This window comes from Chenopodium quinoa, unplaced genomic scaffold (genome assembly GCF_001683475.1).
Source record: "Chenopodium quinoa cultivar QQ74 unplaced genomic scaffold, ASM168347v1, whole genome shotgun sequence".
NCBI classification, from domain to species: Eukaryota; Viridiplantae; Streptophyta; class Magnoliopsida; order Caryophyllales; family Amaranthaceae; genus Chenopodium; species Chenopodium quinoa.
The window spans coordinates 1199863-1210315 of NW_018744813.1; the positions used below are offsets into that span (position 1 = coordinate 1199863).

Consider the following 10453-nt stretch of genomic DNA (forward strand, 5'->3'; position numbering starts at 1 on the left):
CTCTGAACAACAATAAAGAAGAAAGTATAATGGACTTTGTGAGTGTTTTGTGGAGCATTTGGCTCACAAGAAATAAAGCTACTTTCAACAACGAACACTGTAATCCACTTAACATAATCTACTTTTCCCAACATTGGAAGAACAGATGGATCATTGGAAACCTTCAAACAACGTTAACGACCCCAAAAAACGCAGATTCTCCTGATGATGATAGTGATATGTGTGTTTTATATGCTATTTTATCCCCCGTCCCACGGTCATTTTTATGCATATTTGAGCTTTTCGAGGCTATTTTTAGTACTAATGCGTGGTTTAGTGTTTTGTAGAGTTGGAATCTATTTTGTAGGAATCTCCTCGATTGTTGGTGATTTCTATGGTTTTTCGGCCACTATGAGATATCGGAGCTTATGATCACATTCATGACCATCTTTTGTAGCCCTAGACCGAGGATTTGGATGATTAAAGGCTTGGTTCGTGGTATTGTCCAAGTAATGGACCAAGGAAGAAGAAATTGGGGCCACAAGTAATTGAAGCCCTAAGGAAAAGAAAAGAAAAACTCGGCCAAGAAAAAGACCGGGCCTGATCGGCGGCCTATGGCCCGATCGGGCAGATGCTTATCGAGGCTGAGAGAAGAAAAAAGGCGGGCCCGATTGGGCGGCCCTTTGCCTTGTCGGGCGCGAAGTTTTTCCGTAGTGTTTAGGATTTGCGTTTTGAGTTTATTTAGGGGTTTAGTATTTAAACTCTTCTGTAAGATTTATTAGCCACGTTTTTATATTACAATTTTCATTCTTAAGTTTTTAGAGAGATTTTAGTGAGAGATTATTGTTGAACTCAAGTTTTACCCTTTAGTGCAATTTCATATTTCCTTCATTCAGTAATATTTCTCGTCTCTTTTATTAATTTATTTATCGCTTAATTTTTAATTACTTTGTTTTATTTGTGCTTTGATTTCAATCATATTTTCTTTATATACTTTGATTAGTTTAGATTTAAATATGTGTGAGTAGTTTCTAGGGTTCTTGGGGGATCCATAATTATTATGAAGGGATGAATTGTTTTGGTTGATTGATTATTGATATTGCATAATAATTTCTTATTGAATTGTTTTAATTCCTTACAATTAGATTGTGAATCGAGCAGATGTGATTTGATATTAAAAGTATAGCAACATTAAATTGATGAATCGAGCATATGGTAATTTAATATTAAAGGCTATTTTCAATAGGAACTTAGATCTAATAAATTGCGAGTGCCTGTTAGATCTATGTTGATTAATAAATTGCGAGAGCATGTTAATCATGTTATGTTTGCAATATTAATCATTGATTGTTATGTTTTTATCCCTGAGTATTAATTATCGGTGAACCTACGACCCTAGGCTTTTTACTATTGATTTATTTCTTAGTTTAATTCATACAACCCTTATTTGTTTCTTGATAATTTAGATTATAATAATTAATTAGGAATAGAAAAACGTTGTTTCCCTGTCAGTAAAAGTATTTTGAATTAGGTCATCTTTATTTAAAATGGTTGGATTAACTTGTTGGGAAATTGAGAGCACTTAAGAGCCAACAAATTGGCCCCAAAGGAAGAAGTTAAGTGGAGGTAAGATTTAGTAATGACAGTCTAGTAATTATGAGTTTTTGTTTTAAAAGGGGAGTATAAATACTTTAAAACATCAAGGTTTTTCACTTTAAAATCATAATTGTCAGATTTCACAAAAACCTCAAAAGTTTTTTCTTTATTTTCTCTCTCCTTTTTTCTCTCTTTTTTTTTTTTTTTTTGGTAAGTAAGTGATTTTATTATCAAAGGGAAAAAAAAGTTACAACTTACAAGTAGGAAGAAAGCTGTAACTCTCCAAAACAACAAAGCCTATACAAAGGCAAACAACCTCTTAACATTCCCTAATCCTCAAGGAACCACCTTCAAGGAAGGGCATTCTAAGACAAGAAAAGGGATCAACTATGGCTAGTGTTGTGGCACCTTCTATTAAGGGTACACACCACTAGACATAGTAAACAGACAAACAAGCAAGCTAAATGACAACACACAATACAACCAAATACAACAGCTATCTACAACTAGTACTTTGTAGACTATGAAGCCACTTGCAGTGCTGCCTCCTCCATCTGCAATTAATCATCTGCTTGCATCTCTGTATAACTTCTGTACATATCACCTTGCAAACTACTCTAGGGTGTATGACAACCTTCAACCAAAGGGCCTTATTCCTTACATACCAAATTTGGTAAACCATAGCAGCCAATGCAGCAAGACAAATTTTCCTCTTAATAGAGTCCTTCACTTCCTTACCCCACTGTTTCCAAGACCTATCTATACTGAAATCAGTTTCAGGAATTCCAAGCCATTCACTAATGCCTGAAAGACACTTCCTGCTGTAATCACAATCAAAGAAAAGATGTTCCCTACTTTCAACAGCATTACCACAGAGAAGACAGACATTATCCTGGCATACACCCCAATCTACTAGCAAGCTTCTTGTTCTCAGTCTGTCCTGCAAATCCATCCATAGAATGAAGCCTTGCTTTGGGATATTGAACCTATTCCACACCCAGGGATACCAAGAAACATCTTGATGAGGACCTTGAATCCATTTATAGACCTTGGATATGCTATAAACATTACCCAGCCAGCCTGCACTATTGAAACCCTCCTTCAGTCTATCCTTAACCTGACACAGTTTCTTCCAAGCCCAGCCTGCATTCTTTTGGCTTGTACTCCCACCAATCATTGTCCTTAATGTAGACAGCATGAACCCACCGCACCCACATTGAATCCTCCTTCTGAGCAATCTTCCACACATATTTACCCAAAGCTGCTATATTCCAGGTTGCACAATCCTCATACCCAAACCACCTGCCTTCTTGGGTTTACAAATCCAGTCCCAAGAAATAGGGGGGGATTTCCTAAGAACAGCATCTCTTCCCCATAAGAAAGCTCTGCAAAGTTGTGTGATTCTTTTGATTACACCAGCTGGGAGCAGGACACACTAGGCCCAATAAGTATGCAGACTAAGTAACAATGAATTAACCAGAACACTCCTGGCTGCATAGGATAGGTTTCTGCTAAACCAACATGTAATTTTAGCAAGCATCTTATCCACTAAGCTATCATAATCACTATTAGCCAAACTCCTCACATTGAGGGGTATTCCAAGATACCTAAATGGTGTACACCCTTCAACAAACCCAGAACCTCTCAAGATGTCCTGCTTCACAAGTCTGGGAACATTCCCAAAATAGATAGTTGTCTTCTCAACACTGACCTGCAATCCAGAACATCTCTCAAAAGTTTTCAGAGCCCTCAAAAGTAAGTTTACAGAATTTCAGTCACCATAGTTGAACAACATGAGATCATCAGCAAAAGTAAGGTGATTAAGATGACTATTTTTACACCTTGAGTGGAATTTGAAGCCCCTCATATCACCTACTTTCCTCAAAAGCCTTGAGAGATACTCCATGACTATGACAAAAAGTAGAGGTGACATGGGGTCACCCTGTCTTATCCCTTTTTTTTCCTTTAAAGAAACCATTCAATCCCCCATTCACCATAATAGAGAAGGAGGGAGAAGTGATACAGCTCATAATCCAGTTCACAAACACAGTAGGGAACCCCAAAGCAACCAGCATGTCTTGAATGAAATCCCAACTTATTTAATCATAGGCCTTTCTGAGGTCCACCTTCACAGTACATTTAGGAGCCTTTTGCTTATCTCTGTAATTCTTCATAGAATCTTGGAAAATAAGTACATTATCCAGAATAGACCTCCCTGCCACAAAGGCACTCTGCACCTCACTGATCAACCCAGGAAGCACCTCTTTGAGTCTAGTGCAAACCATCTTAGAAATGATTTTATAAAGTACATTACAGCAAGCTATGGGCCTAAACTAACTCACTTTTGAAGCATTTTCAACTATAGGAACCATAGTCAGGACAATTGCATTAATCTGGCTTAACAACTTTCCTTGACTGAAAAAGTTCAGCACTGCATTGATGATATCAGTCCCTATAATATGCCATGAGACCTTGAAAAACTTACTAGAAAACCCATCAGGGCCTGGGGCTTTATTTTCATCAATGCTCCAAAGAGCATTCTTAACATCAATAGAAGTAAAGGGTCTACAGATGGAAATACCTTGCTCCTCACTAAGAATCTCACCCATGCTCACCATATTCTGATGTATCTTCCTCTCCATTCTGTTAGCTGAGCCCAACAGGTGTTTGTAGAAGCTAATAAAAGCCTTAGAAATCTCTTCTGCCTTTTGAGTCAATTGTCCATCTTCTCTCTGAATACTGTAAACACTATTTTGCATTCTCCTTTTCCTCAAACAAGCATGGAAGAAGCTAGAGTTGACATCACCATCTTTCAACCAATGCACCTTTGCTTTCTGCCTTAGAAACTGCAACTTTCTAGCATAAGCTGCAGCATATCTGTTTCTAATCTCATGTTCTTGATCAATTAAGCTCTCATCTGCAGGGTCATTGTTTAACTTGACTTGCATCTTCAACAAATCCTCCTCCAAACAAGCATCATCATTCAAAACAGAAGAGAAATGTTGTCTGTTAAAGCTTTTCAAAGCCTCTTTTACCAAATTGAGTTTCTTTACAACAATGAACATAGGGGTGCCTTAAATGGAGCAATTCCAACTGTCTTCAATAGTTTTCAAGAAACTTGGATAATCATACCACACATTGAAGAATTTAAAAGGTTTCTTAGTATTTCCCACATTCCCCATCACATTAATCACACAGGGGCAGTGATCCATGAGACCTTCAGGAAGGAAAGCTGCATTCCCAAATACTCTGTCTATTCTTGAACATACTCTTCCAGCACCACCCTGCTTATTATTCCATGTGTAAAACAACCCATCAGTTTTGACTTCACTCAAATTTGAATGCCTAACACATTTCCTAAAATTCTCAATTTCAGTCAAAGTAACAGGAGCCCCTATTCTATCCTCAGGGTTCAAAGCATTATTGAAATCTCCACACACCACCCAGGGATCAGTCAAAGAACTTCCAAACTCATATACTTGCTTCCAAAGAGCCTCTCTACCAATATGGCTATTGACTCCATACACCATAGAGCAAGAAAAAGAAGTGTTAGAGCTTAAATGCATAATTTTCACATTAATCACCTGCATCTCTACACTAATCACATTAACACAAAATAGGTCAGGCTTCCAAATCAACCAGATTCTACCATGCCCACCCTTCCCATAGTTAGCAACCATGGACCAGTCATCAGAAAAGTTAGTGAAGACCCTCTTAAACTTAACAATCTTCACCTTTGTTTCCAGGAGCCCAAACAACCCTATATCATGTATTCTAAGAAAGTTAAGCACATCACTAATTCTATCAGGTTGATTTAGGCCCCTTATATTCCAGAAACCCCACTTATTCATGAGAGATATAGGAGCACTCTCCATTCCCCTCACCTCCATACAAACCCTTATCATTAGCCATAACCTCATTACCCCTTTCAGATTCACCTACTAGGTCTTCAACCAGCATATCAAACCTATTCCTGATTTCAATACCAAAACCTTCATCCCGTTCCTCCCTAGGTTGTTGTGGCTTCCTACTATATTGACTCCTCCTAGCCTGATTCTTGCTGATATGCACTTTATTTATGCCCTCAACAGACTGCTCTCCAAGTGTCTGCACATTATAGACTTGATCAACTTGCCTGCTTGATTACACAGGCCAATTCACAGGCTGTTTTCCAGAACTCTTCATAGGCTGCTGCACTTGATTCAGCTTCTTCTGGACAGGTCTCCAAACTTTCTATGGTTTTTGAAATATGCTCCTCTGAACCCTTTCATTGCCCATTTTCAATTTAGGACACTACTTAGCCTCATGTCCCACACCAGAATAGTTTGCACAGGTGATTGGCTTCCATTCATACACAACTTTCTGATTCACGGTAACTCCATTTTCATCAAGAAAGGAAATAGAGTCTGGAAGGCTTTCATCAATCTTCACCTCAATCAACACCCGAGCATACTCTATTAGGTCCTTCATAGATGTAGCTCTATCCATTTTAACAGCTTTCCCTAGCAAGCTACTAATCTTCATGAGGGAATTATGACCCCAAAATCTTAGGTTAAGTCCTGGGAACCGCACCCAAATTGGGACACAATCCAATTTTTCCTCCACCAAATTAATACTAGGACTCCATCTCTTCACAACTACTGGTTTCTTATCAAAAGCAATAGGTCCAGCTTCAATGGCTTTCTCCCTACCATCCAAATTCTTGAAGTGAACAATAAACACCCCATTTGCCATTGAACACACTTTATCTACTCCAAACTTCCCCCAAACTCGCTTAATAAACCCTTGAAACATAGACCAAGGAGGTTTTGAACAGACAACATAGCAAACAATAGACGAGCTCCAAAAATCAATTTCACTAGAGACATCCTCCTTAGAAATTTGAACCAACTTTGCCTTATCAACAACAGGCTCATTCACTTGATTATCAAAAAACTTCCCATCATCAGCAACATTCTTGAATTTATCCTTCCAGGACGAGCCTAATTCAGCCATACTCCCACCAGACCCAGAAATACAATTCTGAAAAACAGAGCAAGCAGGGGTGGGGGGATTTACAAATTGATTAGACCCAGAATCAAGATTCATATTAGAATTACCAAGCATCAAAATAGGGGTAGGATTCAAGATATCATCATCAAAATCATCAAGATCATCACAGTCATCAGAAACCCCATTATCCCAAAAATTCTCAAAATTGATAACAGACCCAGAAACAGAGTTTTCCGCTAAAACAGGGGAAGAAATTACCTGCAACCACTGATTAAGCTCAAATCTATGCTGAGCTTTAATGTCCTCAGGAACTTCCTTGACAGGAATCTCATCCATGCCATCCAGCCAGCTAACATTAGAACCCACTTCCTTCTCCTCATAGTCTTCCGCCATTTTCTTGCACGACCGAAGTTTGTAGCGTTGCTTCCTTTTGGACTTTGAAGAAGATTTCGAGCCTGAATTCTTCTTTGCTTTCACTTTTTTGTGGTTGGCCATGAAAATCAGTGCAATAAAATCATCAAAAATGGCGGTAGTCAAGAGATTCCAAAGAGAGAAATTCTCTCTTTTTTCTCTCTCTTTCCCACGCCTCTCTCTCTCTCCTCTTCCCCTCACGACCGGCAGCCACCGGCGCCACCACCGACCACTGGCGACCATCGCCCTCCTTATTCTCTCTCTCCTCTTTGCGGTTTGGTACAAAAGAAGAAAAAAAACTCTCTTTCTCTCCTTATTTAATTATATTGTTTTGTTATTTTTAAAGCATTATTTTGATTATGTTTAGGTATTGATTTTGATTATTTGATGTTGTTAAATTATTCCTATAATTTTTTGATTTTAATTCAATCAAAAACCCCAATTTATAAACCCTATAATTTGGGAATTTAATGTATATGGTTAGGGTTTGATCCTAGGTTGTTGTTGTAGTTTAATTTATGGTTTAAACATGTTTTTAATGAGTTTAAAACCCTCAAACTAATGCTGGAAATTATTTATGCACACTACCTTTTAATTATTGAGTCAGGGTTTGATTACCCATAAAAGGGAAAAAGGTTTTAATGATTTAAATATGATTTCCTAGTCTATTAGTGATGTTTTATATTAAATAAGTATGCCAGAATTTTATTTAAGTCATAAAAACTAAGTCTTTTTGAAAGGATTTAAATTACCCACTTAAAGAAAAGGTTTTATGGCTTTTATGTCATTAAATTGGGTTGATTGGTAAAGTTTAAAGAGTATTATAGTTGCTGGAAATTTGTGAGAATAGTGGATTAATTATAGTTATGTATTCTTATTTGTAGGGAGCTTTAAGCTAGGTGATTTCTAGCGAGTATGACCGAGTTTAGGCATTATTTAAGGTACGTATGTGCACAAGAATATTTGTTTATGCGTAGTATCATGCTAGGATTGTAAAGTATGATCTAAGTAATGTATTAGTAACATGTTTGGTTGATTATATACTTGGAATTGATGTTGGTTGAGCATGAATTATTATGCAAGCATGTGAATATGTTATTTGAGGCATGATACAAGTTAAATATGTATGAATCATGGTATTATGTTTTATTTTCAAGTATCAAGGAGGCATGCATTTAATAAGTAAGGCTTATATATGTTTAAAAGAGCTAAAGTTAGAATTATTAAGCATGATTCTTGAATTTATTTCTCACCCATTTATTATTGGTGTTGAGTCAAGAAGTTAGTTTATTTATTTACTCACTCATGTAAGTTGAGTTTGAGTCAAGTAAGTTTATTAGTGCATTTTATGCACCAAGGTAGTAATCGTGCAATTTTGTGCACAAAACTAGGCAAGGAACCTTAATTAAAATAGATAGTATGAGCTCACTAATTAATTCAAATTTGAAAGTATATGTTGATTGTTATTATGTTTGTTCTTGATTGATTGGTTGGAGTCATCACAACTTAAATTGGTAAATCACGTAAAGTGTAAGAGGATACGCACCAAAACTCTTGGAACGTATATAACTTGAGTATGAACATATGGGGGAAATTACGGGGTTTTATATTTAACCATAGCTTCTACAGGGTACAGGACGCTGTACTTTCTTTTATTATTAATGCGCTGGAATTTCGTTACAAGTGTGACATAGTAGGTGCCAATTGGGGTAGCTCCCTAATTGGAAGCTCCATGTTTATTGGGCTATTTTTAAAGGAAGGAAACCCGTTCGATGCGTAATCCAAATTTATTATTTAATAATTAATACTGCTAATTATGAGTCAAAGGTAAGTTGACTTGTGATTGTATGACGAGCATGTTTTAATTATTTTTATTGATGCTAGGATATTCATGTTAGTGTGGTGCATAAGTACTCAACTTTTGCTGATTCGTACTTTTGTGTTTGTGTTTGGCTTTCCTTTGGATTGACCCTACTATGACCCATTTATATGGTGAGTAGAGGATTGAAATAAAGGGAAAGTAACAAGTACTTAAGGCATGAAGAGCATGAAGGGAATGAGTTCAGATAGTTACTTGTTATGTTTCTTAGTTTTATGTTTGAGTTGTTGGTTATTGTTTATGGACTAACATTATTATGTTTATAAAAAATTGGTTTTTAAGAAGGGCCATATTTGAATTGGTTCCAACTTGTGAACGTTTTAATTCTTTTTTTGTTTTGAGGTTGTGAACTCAAGTTTTATTTTAAAAGTTAATTTATGTTTTAGACTTCCGCTGTGAGACTTTGAAAATTAGCCTTAACCGTTATCACAGTGGCGGTAATATTTTGATTATATCCTAAAAAAGGGTTTTATTTAGAGTGAAATGAGTATTTTAAAAGAAGGAAATTTTCAGGGTATTACAAAGGTGTAGTGATTGACAGAGGAAAAGCACCTGTATTCGCCTCTACCCTGACCCAAACCGAGGCCATGGCTGCTCTTATGGCTATAAAAAGTTCAAACCTTACAGGGAGGAATGTCACTATGCTCACAGATTCAAGCGATTTGGTGAAGGCTTTTACTAACAACAGCAATGCAAAAAGGGAAATTAAGTTGTTAGTGCTTGATATTAAACAAGATGTTAAAAGGTTTGATAATTTTGTAATCGTAAAAGTCATAGACTTTATGTAAAAGAAGCCCATAAACTAGTTGTAGCAGCTATAAAGGGTATGTAGTCGGTTTTGTTTTCTCGATTGTCAAAAAATTAAAAAAAAAATAAATAAATAAAAAATTAAAAAAAAAACGGTTGGGGAGGGGGGGGGGGATAATTACAATTTCATAAGGATTTTCTCAACCATTGTTTTTGAGATATAATTTGCACAATTTATATTATAATAAATGTTCGACCTTCTGGTATAGGGGATTTCAAATATGGACAATAATTATAGAGCATATTTTTCAAAACAGAAGTAGATTATAAATTTTGGGAAGTATGTATAAATATATCTGACTAGGAATTGGTGCTAATAATGTGCTAAAAATATTTTACTAATAGAGATATTGGAGAGTGAAGAGGTAAAAAAGTAGTGTAAAAGTGCTCCGGTTATATTTTGCTTGTGTAATTTACACTTGGCTTTGTATATATAGCCATGAGTAATGCTAAGAATACAATAATTACTCATATATAGTCATATGAGTTCACTACTCTTTAGACCTATTTGAGCATTGTATAATCAAATCAACTAGTTTTTAGGCTCGAACGATGCCCCAAATTACTGTATTATTTATATGATAAAAATCTTTATTAAATCTTATGTAATATGATAATAGTTAAGTGGCTAACACCATAAAATTGGCATTTATCTTATTAAACTTATCTTCTAACATCTTGCTAATTCATTTTTTTACCATAATAATAATTCGACATGAAGGTAGATTATTTACTTTACTAATGTAATGCGGAAAAAACAAAAGAATAAAAGTGAAAAACGACGGACGG

The 10453-nt window shown here is 36.1% G+C and overlaps 1 protein-coding gene across 1 annotated transcript; it reads right to left on the minus strand.

Moving 5' to 3' along the window:
- Positions 1 to 2071: 2071 nt before the first annotated feature.
- LOC110704044 lies at positions 2072 to 2824 on the minus strand. The gene has a single exon (XM_021881832.1). It carries the CDS (start codon positions 2822 to 2824, stop codon positions 2072 to 2074), a length of 753 nt encoding a protein of 250 aa, XP_021737524.1.
- Positions 2825 to 10453: the final 7629 nt, after the last annotated feature.